This window comes from Salmo salar, chromosome 27 (assembly GCF_965601325.2).
Source record: "Salmo salar chromosome 27, fSalSal1, whole genome shotgun sequence".
NCBI lineage: Eukaryota > Metazoa > Chordata > Actinopteri > Salmoniformes > Salmonidae > Salmo > Salmo salar.
In genome coordinates this window covers 43,987,501-44,005,797 of record NC_138317.1, presented here as the reverse complement: position 1 = coordinate 44,005,797, position 18,297 = coordinate 43,987,501, and the positions used below count along the sequence as shown (strand labels likewise).

Genomic DNA, 18,297 nt, shown 5'->3' with positions numbered 1-18,297 from the left:
CCCCCCCCCCCCCCCTGAATTCGCTACAATATATTATTATATTCCACTCAGAACTCTTGGTTTTATCTTTCGCCTCTCTCCGAGGAGACATAACTACTGTACTTAATCTAATGTAGACATTTCATACGTATTATACTCTGTAATGTAGCAGGAAAAAAAGTCATTTTTTTTCTCCTCTCTTCATCTTTCTTTCTCACTTCTTTCTCTGGTGGTCATTATCTCACAGACAGACTTTCTTTCCACGACTTATTTAAATTGCTGTTTTCTTGTTCCATTTTGTTGTTTTTATACAGACGATTGTTTTATACAGTGCCATGGCACATACAATATTATACACTGATGAGCTGAAAATCTATTTTGTTTTCATTTCAAATGAATGATCATGATGGTGGATTTGATCTGTACATTGATGTGTGTACTGACTGACTGGAGCAAATAGCAATAGCGACGTCCACATAGAAAAATAACACACACCCATTCGTTCATCGCACCAATGGGTACACAGATTCATGAAAACACCCTCCCCAATTGGATGAGACAAGAGTATTGGGTGGAGCCAAATATGTGCCAACCAACCAATGGGGCAAGGGTGTTGCACAGTGAAAGTATAACTCTAAAATCATGTTTTTGTTTGATTGTGTTGTTTTGTGTTTTAATTTATTTGTGTTTTAAAATACACTGTATATTAAGAGATAGATGTGTGGAGCTACACGTTTAGCTAGCTTAGCACTGATCCCTGATAGATGTGTAGAGCTACACGTTTAGCTAGCCTAGCACTGATCCCTGATAGATGTGTGGAGCTACACGTTTAGCTAGCCTAGCACTAATCCCTGATAGATGTGTAAAGCTACACGTTTAGCTAGCCTAGCACTGATCCCTGATAGATGTGTAGAGCTACACGTCTAGCTAGCCTAGCACTGATCCCTGATAGATGTGTGGAGCTACACGTTTAGCTAGCTTAACACTGATCCCTGATAGATGTGTGGAGCTACACGTTTAGCTAGCTTAACACTGATCCCTGATAGATGTGTAAAGCTACACGTTTAGCTAGCCTAGCACTGATCCCTGATAGATGTGTAGAGCTACACGTTTAGCTAGCCTAGCACTAATCCCTGATAGATGTGTAAAGCTACACATCTAGCTAGCCTAGCACTGATCCCTGATAGATGTGTAGAGCTACACGTCTAGCTAGCCTAGCACTGATCCCTGATAGATGTGTGGAGCTACACGTTTAGCTAGCTTAACACTGATCCCTGATAGATGTGTGGAGCTACACGTTTAGCTAGCTTAACACTGATCCCTGATAGATGTGTAAAGCTACACGTCTAGCTAGCCTAGCACTGATCCCTGATAGATGTGTAGAGCTACACGTTTAGCTAGCCTAGCACTAATCCCTGATAGATGTGTGGAGCTACACGTTTAGCTAGCCTAGCGCTGATCTCTAATAGATGTGTAAAGCTACACGTCTAGCTAGCCTAGCGCTGATCTCTAATAGATGTGTAAAGCTACACGTCTAGCTAGCCTAGCGCTGATCCCTGATAGATGTGTAAAGCTACACGCCTAGCGCTGATCTCTGACAGATGTGTAAAGCTACACGTCTAGCTAGCCTAGCGCTAATCCCTGATAGATGTGTAAAGCTACACGTCTAGCTAGCCTAGCGCTAATCCCTGAGAGATGGCACACTGTGAAGTGGTTTACCCAACACAGAATGTAACACGGTCCACCTTGTAAACATTTTCTAATGGCTAATACTATTAATACTATTATAATTATTATAAAGCTATTTTTAGCGAGTGAAATATATATAAAAAATAACAAAAAACTACGCGTCTCTGTGTCTTTCTTTGTGTGGATTTTTAAAAGGAGCAGGTCTACTGACCAAGTACAGGTGAACTGTTAAGAACCAGGTGAGGTCTTGTTAGTTTCCCGAAGATCATGTCTCCATCATGACTTCACCTTCCCAATAGACTAGACCTTGGGCTCGATTCAATCCGTATCGCAGAAGTTCAGCGCTATAGCACGATTGAAATTTAACCTAGGCAAATGTTCCTGGGTTTGCTGAGACCCGCATTCGCAGTAAACGATGTTAGCTCAATGGAAAATACATTTTCAATTGCGCTATAGCCCTGAACTTCCACAATACGGATTGAATCAATCCCTGTGTGTGTGTGTGTGTGTGTGTGTGTGTGTGTGTGTGTGTGTGTGTGTGTGTGTGTGTGTGTGTGTGTGTGTGTGTGTGTGTGTGTGTGTGTGAGACGCCAATCATGGACATTCCACCTCATACAGTACATGGCTCTACGGGAGCTTTATGTAAGGCTATGCCATTTTCCAGTTTGAACTTCTGTGTCCATTCTCTCTCTCTTTCCCTCTACCCCTCTCTGTTTCTTTCTACTCATTCCCTCTGAAGGGAACACATACACACTCAGGTTATCAGAGTGAGAGACAGACAGAAACAGCTAGCAGGAGAGGAAGAAAGGAAGGAACACAGCTAGCAGGAGAGAGAGAGAGAGAGAGAGAGAGAGAGAGAGGAAGGAACACGATTAGCAGGTGAGAAAGAGAGAGCGAGCGAGAGGAGAACACATGGCTAGAAGGAAAGATAGGAACACACAGCTAGCAGGAGAGAGAGAGAGAGAGAGAGAGAGAGAGAGAGAGAGAGAGAGAGAGGAACACACAGCTAGCAGGAGAGAGAGAGAGAGAGAGAGAGGAACACACAGCTAGCAGGAGAGAGAGAGAGAGAGAGAGAGGAACACACAGCTAGCAGGAGAGAGAGAGAGAGAGAGGAACACACAGCTAGCAGGAGAGAGAGAGAGAGAGGAACACACAGCTAGCAGGAGAGAGAGAGAGAGAGGAACACACAGCTAGCAGGAGAGAGAGAGAGAGAGGAACACACAGCTAGCAGATATACAGTGGCTTGCGAAAGTATTCACCCCCTTGGCATTTTTCCTATTTTGTTGCCTTACAACCTGGAATTAAAATAGATTTTTGGGGGTTTGTATCATTTGATTTGCACAACATGCCTACCACTTTGAAGATGCAAAATATTTTTTATTGTGAAACAACTTCAGCGTAACTATTCACATCCCTAAAGTCAATACTTTGTAGAGTCACCTTTTGCAGCAATGTTTGCCCATTCTTCAAAGCAAAACTGCTCCAGCTCCTTCAAGTTGGATGGATTCCTGCTGGTGTACAGCAATCTCTGAAGCTGGAGACTCATATCTCCCTCACTAGCTTTAAGCACCAGCTGTCAGAGCAGCTCACAGATCACTGTACCTGTACATAGCCCATCTGTAAACAGCCCATCTGTCTACCTCATCCCCATACTGTATTTATTTATCTTGCTCCTTTGCACCCCAGTATCTCTACTTGCACATTAATCTTCTTCACATCTACCATTCCAGTGTTTACTTGCTATATTGTAATTACATCACCACCATGGCCTATTTATTGCCTTATTAACTTACCTCATTTACACTCACTGTATATATACTTTTTGTTTTCTTTTGTTCTACTGTATTATTGAGTGTATGTTTTGTTTATTCCATGTGTAACTCTGTGTTGTTGTATGTGTCGAAATGCTTTGCTTTATCTTGGCCAGGTCGCAGTTGTAAATGAGAACTTGTTCTCAACTAGCCTACCTGGTTAAATAAAGGACTTGTTCTCAACTAGCCTACCTGGTTAAATAAAGGTGAAATAAAATGTATAAATAAAGTCATACCAGAGATTCTCAATTGGATTGAGGTCTGGGCTTTGACTAGGCCATTCCAAGTCTTTTAAATGTTTCCCCTTAAACCACTCGAGTGTTGCATTAGCACTATGCTTAGGGTCATTGTCCTGCTGGATGTGAACCTCCGTCCCAGTCTCAAATCACTGGAAGACTGAAACAGGTTTCCCTCAAGCATTTCCCTGTATTTAGCGCCATCCATCATTCCTTCAATTCTGAAGTTTCCCAGTCCCTGCCTGATGAAAAAACATCCCCACAGTATGATGCTACCACCCCCATGCTTCACTGTGGGGATGGTGTTCTCAGGGTGATGTGAGGTGTTGGGTTTGCGCCAGACATAGCATTTTCCTTGATGGCCAAAAAGCTACATTTTATTCTCATCTGACCAGAGTACCTTCTTCCATATGTTTTGGCGAACACCAAACTTGTTTGCTTATTTTTTTCTTTAAGCAATGGCTTTTTTCTGGCCACTCTTCCGTAAAGGCCAGCTCTTTGGAGTGTGCGGCTTAAAGTGGTTCTATGGACAGATACTCCAATCTCTGCTGTGGAGATTTTTCAGCTCCTTCAGGGTTATCTTTGGTCTCTTTGTTGCCTCTCTGGTTAATGCCCTCCTTGCCTGGTCCGTGAGTTTTGGTGGGCGGCCCTCTCTTGGCAGGTTTGTTGTGGTGCCATATTATTTCCATGTTTTAATAATGGATTTAATGGTGCTCTGTGGGAAGTTCAACGTTTCAAATGGGTTTTTTTTATAACCCAACCCTGATCTGTACTTCTCCACAACTTTGTCCCTGACCTGTTTGGAGAGCTCCTTGGTGTGCATGGTGCTGCTTGCTTGGTGGTGCCCCTTGCTTAGTGGTGTTGCAGACTCTGGGGCCTTTCAGAACAGGTGTATATATACTGAGATCATGTGACAGATCATGTGACACTTAAATAAAGTCCACCTGTGTGCAATCTATCTAATTATGTGACTTCTGAAGGTAATTGGTTGCACCAGATCTTATTTATGGGCATCATAGCAAAGGGTTGAATACATATGCACACACCACTTTTACATTTATTTATTTTTTTAATCTTTTTTTAAACAAGTAATTTTTTTCATTTCACTTCACCAATTTGGACTATTTTGTGTATGTCCATTACATGAAATCCAAATAAAAATACATTTAAATTACAGGTTGTAATGGAACAAAATAGGAAAAACGCCAAGGGGGATGAATACTTTTTCAAGGCACTGTAAACACATCCAGTATCTAGCAGGTGTCCCCATCAGAACAAACTATCCCCTGGGGAGTTTACTAATCTCTCTGTTGGCTTCACGCCAAATGATGCCGACTCCTCAGACTAAACATGTTTGTTCAATTATAAAAATGGATGCAAGCTTTTCTTGTGAGTTTTGATTTGTTTAAAACGTAAGATGTTTATTCTTCAGATAAACATTCTCATCATCATTATAGCTAGATTAAATCATCTTCCTTTTTGTCTCCTGTTAAGAAAACACTTCAGTTAATCAACTATTTTCTTTATTCAGTCATAAAAATTAAATAAAAAAACATACAAAAAAATACAAAAAGTGGCTTTTGTTCCCACCTCCATCCTCGTCATCATATGACATCTTTAAACTGAAGCTCGACAGACACAAATAAATCTTCAAGCCTCAGGAGAGGAACATACAGTTCATTCAGAAAGTATTCAGACCCCTTGACTTTTTTCACATTGTGTTACGTTACAGCCTTATTCTAAAAATTATTAAATTGTTTCCCCCCCCCCCCAATCTACACACAATAACCAATAATGACAAAGCAAAAAAATAGGTTTTAGACATTTTTACAAACGCATAAAATGTTTAAAACTGATATCACATTTACATAAGTATTCAGACCCTTTACTCAGTACTTTAGAATGACGCTACAAGCTTGGCACACCTGTATTTGGGGAGTTTCTCCCATTCTTCTCTGCAGATCCTCTCAAGCTCTGTCAGGTTGGATAGGGAGCGTCGCTGCACAGCTATTTTCAGGTCTCTCCAGAGATGTTAGATCGGGTTCAAGTCCGGGCTCTGGCTGGGCTACTCAAGGTCATTGAGACTTGTCCTGAAGCCACTCCTGCGTTGTCGTGGCTGTGTGCTTAGGGTCGTTGTCCTGTTGGAAGGTGAACCTTCGCCCCAGTCTGGCTCTTCTCCAAGGCTCTTCTCCCCCGATTGCTCAGTTTGGCCGGACGGCCAGCTCAAGGAAGAGTCTTGGTGGTTCCAAACTTCTTCCATTTAAGAATGATGGAGTCGACTGTGTTCTTGGGGACCTTCAATGCCGCAGAAATGTTTTGGTACCCTTCCCCAGATCTGTACCTCGACACAATCCTGTCTCGGAGCTCTACGGACAATTCATTTAACTTCATGGCTTGGTTTTTGCTCTGACATGGACTGTCAACTGTTGGACCTTATATAGACAGGTGTGTGCCTTTCCAAATCATGTCCAATGAATTGAATTTACCACAGGTAGAGTCCAATCAAGTTGTAGAAACATCTCAAGGATGATTAATGAAAACAGGAGGCACCTGAGCTCAAGTTCACGTCTCATAGTAAAGGGTCTGAATACTTATGTAAATAAGGTATCTGTTTTTTTATTTTAATACATTTGCGAAAATGTCTAATAACCTCTTTTCGCTTCGTCATTATTGAGTATTGTGTGTAGATTGATGACAAAAAAAAATGTATTTAATCAATTTTAGAATAACAAAATGTGGAAAAAGGGAAAAGGGGGTGAAAACTTTCCCGAATGATTCAGTCCAAATGAATAAAAACATTCAAATCACCTGGAGGACAATAAACAGCAGAGTCTAACACAAACACAAAAGCGTGTAGAAACAAAATACAAATCACAGGAAAAATAGGCAGATTTTCTCCCTTCTCTTTGACAACTCGTTTGATCTATAAAGCTTGTCCCATAGGTTCTGAATTCTTTACAATGGTTTTTCCCCGTAGAATGTTTTATTTTGTTATGTAACCTTTATTTAAACGAGGCAAGTCAGTTAAGAACAAATTCTTATTTAACAATGACGGCCTACTGGGGAACAGTGGGTTAACTGCCTTGTTCAGGGGGCAGAACGATAGATTTTTACCTTGTCAGCTCGGGGATTCGACCAATGCTCTAACCACTAGGCTACCTGCCGCCCCAAACGTATCATAAAATTATATTCTATCATTGAAATCTGGTGCCAACATGGCGCCAATTACACTTCTAAATCCCAAGCAAATTTAGTCAAACTAATATCACATCACACATCTGGGTCATTTTAGGTCATTCTGGGTAATTCTAGGTCATTCTGGGTCATTCAAAAAAATCTTCCAACATTTAAAAAAATGCAAATGTATTAATTTTCATTCCAACCAGTCTTGTGGAGTACCTTTACTGCTCACCAGTAGCTAAAGGCCTATTCAGGAGGATGGTTACCGCCCCAGATCACTTGACCCCATCCAGTTTGAGGATCCAGGCCTGGGCCGGGGTTTGGGGTAACTCAGGGAGGAGGATGATCAGACCCCGGGGGTGGAGAGGAGCCCATCTCAGAGGCTCTGGGTTCCCCAATAATGTCACCTGGGACAAGGGGAGAGCAGAGAAGGAGAGCAGGGGAGAGAAGGAGAGCAGGGGAGAGAAGGAGAGCAGGGGAGAGAAGGAGAGCAGGGGAGAGAAGGAGAGCAGAGAAGGAGGGGAGAGAAGGAGAGCAGAGAAGGAGAGCAGAGAAGGAGAGCAGGGAAGGAGAGCAGGGAAGGAGAGAAGGAGAGCAGGGAAGGAGAGCAGGGGAGAGAAGGAGAGCAGGGGGAGAGAAGGAGAGCAGGGGAGAGAAGGAGAGCAGGGGAGAGAAGGAGAGCAGGGGAGAGAAGGAGAGCAGGGGAGAGAAGGAGAGCAGAGAAGGAGGGGAGAGAAGGAGAGCAGAGAAGGAGAGCAGAGAAGGAGAGCAGGGGAGAGAAGGAGAGCAGAGAAGGAGAGCAGGGAAGGAGAGAAGGAGAGCAGGGAAGGAGAGCAGGGGAGAGAAGGAGAGCAGGGGGAGAGAAGGAGAGCAGGGAAGGAGAGCAGGGGAGAGAAGGAGAGCAGGGAAGGAGAGCAGGGGAGAGAAGGAGAGCAGGGAAGGAGAGCAGGGGAGAGAAGGAGAGCAGGGAAGGAGAGCAGGGGAGAGAAGGAGAGCAGGGAAGGAGAGCAGGGGAGAGAAGGAGAGCAGGGGGAGAGAAGGAGAGCAGGGGAGAGAAGGAGAGCAGAGAAGGAGCGCAGGGGAGAGAAGGAGAGAAGGAGAGCAGAGAAGGAGAGCAGAGAAGGAGAGAAGGAGAGAAGGAGAGCAGGGGAGAGAAGGAGAGCAGGGGAGAGAAGGAGAGCAGGGGAGAGAAGGAGAGCAGGAGAGCAGAGAAGGAGAGAAGGAGAGCAGGGGAGAGAAGGAGAGAAGGGGAGAGAAGGAGAGCAGGGGAGAGAAGGAGAGAGAAGGAGAGCAGGGGGAGAGAAGGAGTGCAGGGGGAGAGAAGGAGAGCAGGGGAGAGAAGGAGAGCAGGGGAGAGAAGGAGAGCAGGGGAGAGAAGGAGAGCAGGGGAGAGAAGGAGAGAGAAGGAGAGCAGGGGGAGAGAAGGAGTGCAGGGGGAGAGAAGGAGTGCAGGGGGAGAGAAGGAGAGCAGGGGAGAGAAGGAGAGCAGGGGGAGAGAAGGAGAGCAGGGGGAGAGAAGGAGAGCAGGGGGAGAGAAGGAGAGCAGGGGGAGAGAAGGAGAGCAGGGGGAGAGAAGGAGAGCAGGGGAGAGAAGGAGTGCAGGGGGAGAGAAGGAGTGCAGGGGGAGAGAAGGAGTGCAGGGGGAGAGAAGGAGTGCAGGGGAGAGAAGGAGTGCAGGGGAGAGAAGGAGAGCAGGGGAGAGAAGGAGAGCAGGGGAGAGAAGGAGAGCAGGGGAGAGAAGGAGAGCAGGGGAGAGAAGGAGAGCAGGGGAGAGAAGGAGAGCAGGGGAGAGAAGGAGAGCAGGGGAGAGAAGGAGAGCAGGGGGAGAGAAGGAGAGCAGGGGGAGAGAAGGAGAGCAGGGGGAGAGAAGGAGAGCAGGGGGAGAGAAGGAGAGCAGGGGAGAGAAGGAGAGCAGGGGGAGAGAAGGAGAGCAGGGGGAGAGAAGGAGAGCAGGGGAGAGAAGGAGTGCAGGGGGAGAGAAGGAGTGCAGGGGGAGAGAAGGAGTGCAGGGGAGAGAAGGAGTGCAGGGGAGAGAAGGAGAGCAGGGGAGAGAAGGAGAGCAGAGAAGGAGAGCAGGGGAGAGAAGGAGAGCAGGGGAGAGAAGGAGAGCAGGGGGAGAGAAGGAGAGCAGGGGGAGAGAAGGAGAGCAGGGGGAGAGAAGGAGAGCAGGGGAGAGAAGGAGAGCAGGGGAGAGAAGGAGAGCAGGGGAGAGAAGGAGAGCAGGGGAGAGAAGGAGAGCAGGGGAGAGAAGGAGAGCAGGGGGAGAGAAGGAGAGCAGGGGGAGAGAAGGAGAGCAGGGGGAGAGAAGGAGAGCAGGGGGAGAGAAGGAGAGCAGGGGAGAGAAGGAGTGCAGGGGGAGAGAAGGAGTGCAGGGGGAGAGAAGGAGTGCAGGGGAGAGAAGGAGTGCAGGGGAGAGAAGGAGAGCAGGGGGAGAGAAGGAGAGCAGGGGAGAGAAGGAGAGCAGGGGAGAGAAGGAGAGCAGGGGGAGAGAAGGAGAGCAGAGAAGGAGAGCAGGGGAGAGAAGGAGAGCAGGGGAGAGAAGGAGTGCAGGGGAGAGAAGGAGAGCAGGGGGAGAGAAGGAGAGCAGAGAAGGAGAGCAGGGGAGAGAAGGAGAGCAGGGGAGAGAAGGAGAGCAGGGGGAGAGAAGGAGAGCAGGGGGAGAGAAGGAGAGCAGGGGAGAGAAGGAGAGCAGGGGGAGAGAAGGAGAGCAGGGGGAGAGAAGGAGAGCAGGGGGAGAGAAGGAGAGCAGGGGAGAAAGGGGGAGAAGAGAGCAGAGAGATCCACAAGTCAGTGGCTAGGCGAAGACTTCACTTGAAATTATTCTTCATCAGGTCTGTGGCCATGTGTATGAAAAGATCTCAGTGGGAGTGCAGATCTAGGATCAGTGTAGCCTTTTACATCATAACGTATAAGATTATATGGACAGATCCTGGATCAACACTCCTACTCAAATGCTTTGTGGATCTACACTACATATATTACTGGAATTACTACAGCTTACATCACATACACCGTGGGACTCTCTGCTGTAATAGGCTCAACTCCACTCACCGTGGTGCTCTCTGCTGTAATAGGTTCAACTCCAACTCCACTCACCGTGGGACTCTCTGCTGTAATAGGCTCAACTCCACTCACCGTGGTGCTATCTGCTGTAATAGGCTCAACTCCACTCACCGTGGTGCTCTCTGCTGTAATAGGCTCAACTCCACTCACCGTGGTGCTCTCTGCTGTAATAGGCTCAACTCCACTCACCGTGGTGCTCTCTGCTGTAATAGGTTCAACTCCACTCACCGTGGTGCTCTCTGCTGTAATAGGTTCAACTCCACTCACCGTGGTGCTCTCTGCTGTAATAGGTTCAACTCCACTCACCGTGGTGCTCTCTGCTGTAATAGGTTCAACTCCACTCACCGTGGTGCTATCTGCTGTAATAGGCTCAACTCCACTCACCGTGGTGCTCTCTGCTGTAATAGGCTCAACTCCACTCACCGAGGTGCTCTCTGCTGTAATAGGCTCAACTCCACTCACCGTGGTGCTCTCTGCTGTAATAGGTTCAACTCCACTCACCGTGGTGCTCTCTGCTGTAATAGGTTCAACTCCACTCACCGTGGTGCTCTCTGCTGTAATAGGTTCAACTCCAACTCCACTCACCGTGGTGCTCTCTGCTGTAATAGGTTCAGACAGGTGGAATGTGTACACAGAGGGTTTCGTCATGAAGACAGCATACACACTGGAGTATTTGGAATTGGAGGTGTACCTACGACAAGAGAGAAAGGGGGGAACGAGAGAGAGAGGGGAGAGAGAGACAGGAGAGAGACAGGAGAGAGAGAGAGAGAGAGACAGGGGAGAGAGAGAGAGACAGAGAGAGACAGAGAGAGACAGAGAGAGACAGAGAGAGAGAGAGACAGAGAGAGAGAGAGACAGAGAGAGACAGAGAGAGAGAGAGAGAGAGACGAGACAGAGGAGACAGAGAGAGAGAGAGAGAGAGAGAGAGACAGAGAGAGACAGAGAGAGAGAGAGAGAGAGAGACAGAGAGAGGAGAGACAGAGAGACAGAGAGAGATAGAGAGAGAGACAGAGAGAGAGAGAGACAGAGAGAGAGAGAGAGAGAGACAGGAGAGAGAGGAGACAGAGGAGACAGAGAGAGGAGAGACAGAGAGAGAGAGAGAGAGAGAGCTATTCAACACATTACTTTTAAAGCCCTGCTTAGGAGATACCTTAGGAGTCAGTGTATCAGATGTGTTAATGCCAGGCTGAAACAGAATCCTGCATCCCCTCCATCCCTTCACAAATACCACTAGAAGCCCCATCACCTCTCTCTCCCTCCCTCTCTCCCTCCTGCTCTCCCTCTCTCTCCATCCCTCCTTTCTCTCTCTCCATCCCTTCCTTCTCTCTCTCCCTCTCTCCTCCTTTCTCTCCCTCCCCATCACCTCTCCCCCTCTCCCTCTCCTACCAGACAGGCACGGTGGCATTCTCGGTCTGGATCCTCCAGGGTTTGGAGGAGTAGATGGCCTCTCCGTTGACCTCCAGCCAGGCCCCAATGCCCCTCAACCTCTCCTCAAACACTGGTGGGATCATCCCGTCAGGGGTAGGACCCACATTCAGCAGATAGTTACCCCCCATGGCCACGGTTTGGACCAGGTCCTGGAGAGGAGAACGGGGACGATCAGAACATGCAGTCGGCCCAGACAGATGTACGTTCCACTGATCTAAAATCACTGCAACCATATAGAATGGACAAAACATTATGAACACCTACTCCTTCCATGACAGTAGACTGACCAGGTGAAATCTATGATCCCTTATTGACGTCACATGTTAAATCCACTTCAAATCAGTGTAGATGAAGGGAACGAGACGGGTTAAAGAAGGAGTTTTAAGAGAGCTGTACAGATGAGTGTCCTTTCCTCACTGGGCAGGTTACCTGACTAGTGTAGGAGGGTGAATCAGTAAGGTATGTGTTCTCTCTCACCTGTACGATACTGGGCAGGTTACCTGACTAGTGTAGGAGGGTGAATCAGTAAGGTATGTGTTCTCTCTCACCTGTACGATACTGGGCAGGTTACCTGACTAGTGTAGGAGGGTGAATCAGTAAGGTATGTGTTCTCTCTCACCTGTACGATACTGGGCAGGTCCATCAGTTCAGAGAGCCTCATGGTCCTGCGGTAACCCCAGGACTGTGTGTCTACAGACTGACACTTCTCCCACTTGTGTTTGGGCAGCTCCACAGGGGTGTATTTGTCTGCACAGTTATAGTAGCCACCGTGTTTACAGTAACACCCCGCCCCCCACCTGTCATTGGTCACAATCACGTCCTGGAGGGGGGGGGGGATACAAATGACAGCCAATCAGAGACAAATGAGTGAACAGACAGGAAGTGATCAAATGCATGTTAACTGGTATATTTTTTCAGATTCGGTCACTATAACAGCACAGACAAAAAAAAAAAAAATGAAATGAAATGTATGCATTCACTACTGTAAGTCGCGTCTGCTAAATGACTAAAATGTAAATGTAAAATAACACACAAATTTCATGGTGGCTGCTAATTCAAATTCATCCATAGACTGGACTGCACACTGAAAATATATGCTGTTTCCTAGTCCCCAAACCCTTGTTCAGGATATCAGTAACCCCTTACAAATTACAGGGTGTACATGAGTTTGTCTGCAGTCTTAACACTAAAATACCTGATTCAACTAATCACCAAAGCCTTGATTAACTGAATGAAATATGAGCTGGGTTGGAATGAAAACCTGCCACCACTACTGTAGGTCCCCAGGACCAGACTTGGTAAAAAAACACACTGCCCTAGAAGTCAATAGGTTTCTACGTTCCAAACGGAACCCTATTCCCATCCTAGTGCACTATTTTAGACCAGAGCCCTATGGTAGTGCACTATGTAGGGAATAGGGTTGCATATTTGGACGCACAACCTAGGTGACGATGGGTAGGAAGTCCTCACTTTAACGGGACTGTCGTTGTAGAGCCAGGCCAGGAATTCTGTTGAGTTCCAGTAGGTATCAGGAGCTTCCCAATCCCCATCGGACCAGATCAGTTCTGGCTTGTAGCTGGACCACAGGAGAGACCGGTGAGGGGAAATGGGTGTAGGGGGTGTCTGAACAAAAGCTATGTTTGTGTCACATGTGGTAGTCTAAGCACCGCAACAAGACCTTTAGCCCTGTTTTAAATATATATGACGGAGATAGACTTACAATATAGTATACTGTACCTCAATCTCAGCCATAATAAGAATAAAAAAACGTGTTTTTTAGTATCCACAGTAGACCTACTGTCTTGCCTAAATTACCTTAGGACCATGTCATAAAGCTCAGGCAGCAGTTTTTTCAAGACAAAGTCCTGTGTTGTGAAGTTGTTCTTTCTGTCCGCCAGGTAGAGGGGGTTGAACCATTCATACAGGGAGTTATAGAGTCCATAGTGCAGCGACCTGTGAACAGACAACACAAAAACAGCAGCTGATACTGGGGACGGATAGGGAACTGTCGAGAGACAGCAGCTGATACTGGGACGGATAGGGAACTGTCCAGAGACAGCAGCTGATACTGGGAGGGATAGGGAACTGTCGAGAGACAGCAGCTGATACTGGGACGGATAGGGAACTGTCCAGAGACAGCAGCTGATACTGGGAGGGATAGGGAACTGTCGAGAGACAGCAGCTGATACTGGGACGGATAGGGAACTGTCCAGAGACAGCAGCTGATACTGGGAGGGATAGGAAACTGTCCAGAGACAGCAGCTGATACTGGGAGGGATAGGGAACTGTCCAGAGACAGCAGCTGATACTGGGAGGGATAGGGAACTGTCCAGAGACAGCAGCTGATACTGGGAGGGATAGGGAACTGTCCAGAGACAGCAGCTGATACTGGGAGGGATAGGGAACTGTCGAGAGACAGCAGCTGATACTGGGACGGATAGGGAACTGTCCAGAGACAGCAGCTGATACTGGGACGGATAGGGAACTGTCCAGAGACAGCAGCTGATACTGGGAGGGATAGGGAACTGTCCAGAGACAGCAGCTGATACTGGGAGGGATAGGGAACTGTCCAGAGACAGCAGCTGATACTGGGAGGGATAGGGAACTGTCCAGAGACAGCAGCTGATACTGGGAGGGATAGGGAACTGTCAGGTGACAGCAGCTGATACTGGGAGGGATAGGGAACTGTCCAGAGACAGCAGCTGATACTGGGACGGATAGGGAACTGTCAGGTGACAGCAGCTGATACTGGGAGGGATAGGGAACTGTCAGGAGACAGCAGCTGATACTGGGAGGGATAGGAAACTGTCAGGAGACAGCAGCTGATACTGGGAGGGATAGGGAACTGTCCAGAGACAGCAGCTGATACTGGGAGGGATAGGAAACTGTCAGGAGACAGCAGCTGATACTGGGAGGGATAGGAAACTGTCCAGAGACAGCAGCTGATACTGGGACGGATAGGGAACTGTCCAGAGACAGCAGCTGATACTGGGACGGATAGGGAACTGTCAGGAGACAGCAGCTGATACTGGGAGGGATAGGGAACTGTCCAGAGACAGCAGCTGATACTGGGAGGGATAGGGAACTGTCAGGAGACAGCAGCTGATACTGGGAGGGATAGGAAACTGTCAGGAGACAGCAGCTGATACTGGGAGGGATAGGGAACTGTCCAGAGACAGCAGCTGATACTGGGAGGGATAGGGAACTGTCAGGAGACAGCAGCTGATACTGGGAGGGATAGGAAACTGTCAGGAGACAGCAGCTGATACTGGGAGGGATAGGAAACTGTCCAGAGACAGCAGCTGATACTGGGAGGGATAGGGAACTGTCAGGAGACAGCAGCTGATACTGGGAGGGATAGGGAACTGTCAGGAGACAGCAGCTGATACTGGGAGGGATAGGAAACTGTCAGGAGACAGCAGCTGATACTGGGAGGGATAGGAAACTGTCCAGAGACAGCAGCTGATACTGGGAGGGATAGGGAACTGTCCAGAGACAGCAGCTGATACTGGGAGGGATAGGAAACTGTCAGGAGACAGCAGCTGATACTGGGAGGGATAGGGAACTGTCCAGAGACAGCAGCTGATACTGGGAGGGATAGGAAACTGTCAGGAGACAGCAGCTGATACTGGGAGGGATAGGAAACTGTCAGGAGACAGCAGCTGATACTGGGAGGGATAGGGAACTGTCAGGAGACAGCAGCTGATACTGGGAGGGATAGGGAACTGTCCAGAGACAGCAGCTGATACTGGGAGGGATAGGGAACTGTCAGGAGACAGCAGCTGATACTGGGAGGGATAGGGAACTGTCAGGAGACAGCAGCTGATACTGGGAGGGATAGGGAACTGTCCAGAGACAGCAGCTGATACTGGGAGGGATAGGGAACTGTCAGGAGACAGCAGCTGATACTGGGAGGGATAGGGAACTGTCAGTAAACAGCAGCTGATACTGGGAGGGATAGGGAACTGTCAGTAAACAGCAGCTGATACTGGGAGGGATAGGGAACTGTCAGGAGACAGCAGCTGATACTGGGAGGGATAGGGAACTGTCGAGAGACAGCAGCTGATACTGGGAGGGATAGGGAACTGTCCAGAGACAGCAGCTGATACTGGGAGGGATAGGGAACTGTCAGGAGACAGCAGCTGATACTGGGAGGGATAGGGAACTGTCAGGAGACAGCAGCTGATACTGGGAGGGATAGGGAACTGTCCAGAGACAGCAGCTGATACTGGGAGGGATAGGGAACTGTCAGGAGACAGCAGCTGATACTGGGAGGGATAGGGAACTGTCCAGAGACAGCAGCTGATACTGGGAGGGATAGGGAACTGTCAGGAGACAGCAGCTGATACTGGGAGGGATAGGGAACTGTCAGGAGACAGCAGCTGATACTGGGAGGGATAGGGAACTGTCCAGAGACAGCAGCTGATACTGGGAGGGATAGGGAACTGTCAGGAGACAGCAGCTGATACTGGGAGGGATAGGGAACTGTCGAGAGACAGCAGCTGATACTGGGAGGGATAGGGAACTGTCCAGAGACAGCAGCTGATACTGGGAGGGATAGGGAACTGTCAGGAGACAGCAGCTGATACTGGGAGGGATAGGGAACTGTCAGGAGACAGCAGCTGATACTGGGAGGGATAGGGAACTGTCCAGAGACAGCAGCTGATACTGGGAGGGATAGGGAACTGTCAGGAGACAGCAGCTGATACTGGGAGGGATAGGGAACTGTCAGGAGACAGCAGCTGATACTGGGAGGGATAGGGAACTGTCCAGAGACAGCAGCTGATACTGGGAGGGATAGGGAACTGTCCAGAGACAGCAGCTGATACTGGGGACGGATAGGGAACTGTCCAGAGACAGCAGCTGATACTGGGAGGGATAGGGAACTGTCAGGAGACAGCAGCTGATACTGGGAGGGATAGGGAACTGTCAGGAGACAGCAGCTGATACTGGGAGGGATAGGGAACTGTCCAGAGACAGCAGCTGATTCTGGGAGGGATAGGGAACTGTCGAGAGACAGCAGCTGATACTGGGAGGGATAGGGAACTGTCGAGAGACAGCAGCTGATACTGGGAGGGATAGGGAACTGTCAGGAGACAGCAGCTGATACTGGGAGGGATAGGGAACTGTCCAGAGACAGCAGCTGATACTGGGAGGGATAGAGAACTGTCAGGAGACAGCAGCTGATACTGGGACGGATAGGAAACTGTCCAGAGACAGCAGCTGATACTGGGACGGATAGGGAACTGTCGAGAGACAGCAGCTGATACTGGGAGGGATAGGGAACTGTCCAGAGACAGCAGCTGATACTGGGAGGGATAGGGAACTGTCCAGAGACAGCAGCTGATACTGGGAGGGATAGGGAACTGTCAGGTGACAGCAGCTGATACTGGGAGGGATAGGGAACTGTCAGGAGACAGCAGCTGATACTGGGAGGGATAGGGAACTGTCCAGAGACAGCAGCTGATACTGGGAGGGATAGGGAACTGTCAGGAGACAGCAGCTGATACTGGGAGGGATAGGAAACTGTCAGGAGACAGCAGCTGATACTGGGAGGGATAGGGAACTGTCCAGAGACAGCAGCTGATACTGGGACGGATAGGGAACTGTCAGGAGACAGCAGCTGATACTGGGAGGGATAGGGAACTGTCAGGAGACAGCAGCTGATACTGGGAGGGATAGGAAACTGTCAGGAGACAGCAGCTGATACTGGGAGGGATAGGGAACTGTCCAGAGACAGCAGCTGATACTGGGAGGGATAGAGAACTGTCAGGAGACAGCAGCTGATACTGGGACGGATAGGAAACTGTCCAGAGACCGCAGCTGATACTGGGAGGGATAGGGAACTGTCAGTAGACAGCAGCTGATACTGGGAGGGATAGGAAACTGTCAGGAGACAGCAGCTGATACTGGGAGGGATAGGGAACTGTCAGGAGACAGCAGCTGATACTGGGAGGGATAGGAAACTGTCAGGAGACAGCAGCTGATACTGGGAGGGATAGGGAACTGTCAGGAGACAGCAGCTGATACTGGGAGGGATAGGGAACTGTCAGGAGACAGCAGCTGATACTGGGAGGGATAGGGAACTGTCGAGAGACAGCAGCTGATACTGGGAGGGATAGGGAACTGTCGAGAGACAGCAGCTGATACTGGGAGGGATAGGGAACTGTCAGGAGACAGCAGCTGATACTGGGGACGGATAAGGAACTGTCGAGAGACAGCAGCTGATACTGGGAGGGATAGGGAACTGTCAGGAGACAGCAGCTGATACTGGGGACGGATAAGGAACTGTCGAGAGACAGCAGCTGATACTGGGAGGGATAGGAAACTGTCAGGAGACAGCAGCTGATACTGGGGACGGATAAGGAACTGTCGAGAGACAGCAGATGATACTGGGAGGGATAGGAAACTGTCAGGAGACAGCAGCTGATACTGGGGACGGATAAGGAACTGTCGAGAGACAGCAGCTGATACTGGGAGGGATAGGAAACTGTCAGGAGACAGCAGCTGATACTGGGAGGGATAGGGAACTGTCCAGAGACAGCAGCTGATACTGGGAGGGATAGGGAACTGTCAGGAGACAGCAGCTGATACTGGGAGGGATAGGAAACTGTCAGGAGACAGCAGCTGATATTGGGAGGGATAGAGAACTGTCCAGAGACAGCAGCTGATACTGGGAGGGATAGGAAACTGTCAGCAGACAGCAGCTGATACTGGGAGGGATAGGAAACTGTCAGGAGACAGCAGCTGATACTGGGAGGGATAGGGAACTGTCAGGAGACAGCAGCTGATACTGGGAGGGATAGGGAACTGTCGAGAGACAGCAGCTGATACTGGGAGGGATAGGGAACTGTCAGGAGACAGCAGCTGATACTGGGAGGGATAGGAAACTGTCCAGAGACAGCAGCTGA

At 48.8% G+C, this 18,297-nt stretch overlaps 1 protein-coding gene across 1 annotated transcript in view; it reads right to left on the bottom strand.

Annotated features, from left to right (window-relative positions):
* Positions 1-4,760: 4,760 nt before the first annotated feature.
* Positions 4,761-18,297, bottom strand: part of LOC106589109 (alpha-L-fucosidase 1) — a 15,787-nt gene continuing 2,250 nt past the window's right edge. The window contains exons 3-8 of the mRNA XM_082970254.1: positions 13,202-13,339; positions 12,857-12,962; positions 12,006-12,206; positions 11,345-11,535; positions 10,544-10,649; positions 4,761-7,302 (exon numbers count right to left, since the gene is read on the bottom strand). Coding sequence (XP_082826380.1) covers positions 7,171-7,302; positions 10,544-10,649; positions 11,345-11,535; positions 12,006-12,206; positions 12,857-12,962; positions 13,202-13,339 — 874 coding nt within the window. The 3' untranslated portion in view covers positions 4,761-7,170. The remainder of the gene's footprint in view (positions 7,303-10,543; positions 10,650-11,344; positions 11,536-12,005; positions 12,207-12,856; positions 12,963-13,201; positions 13,340-18,297) is intronic.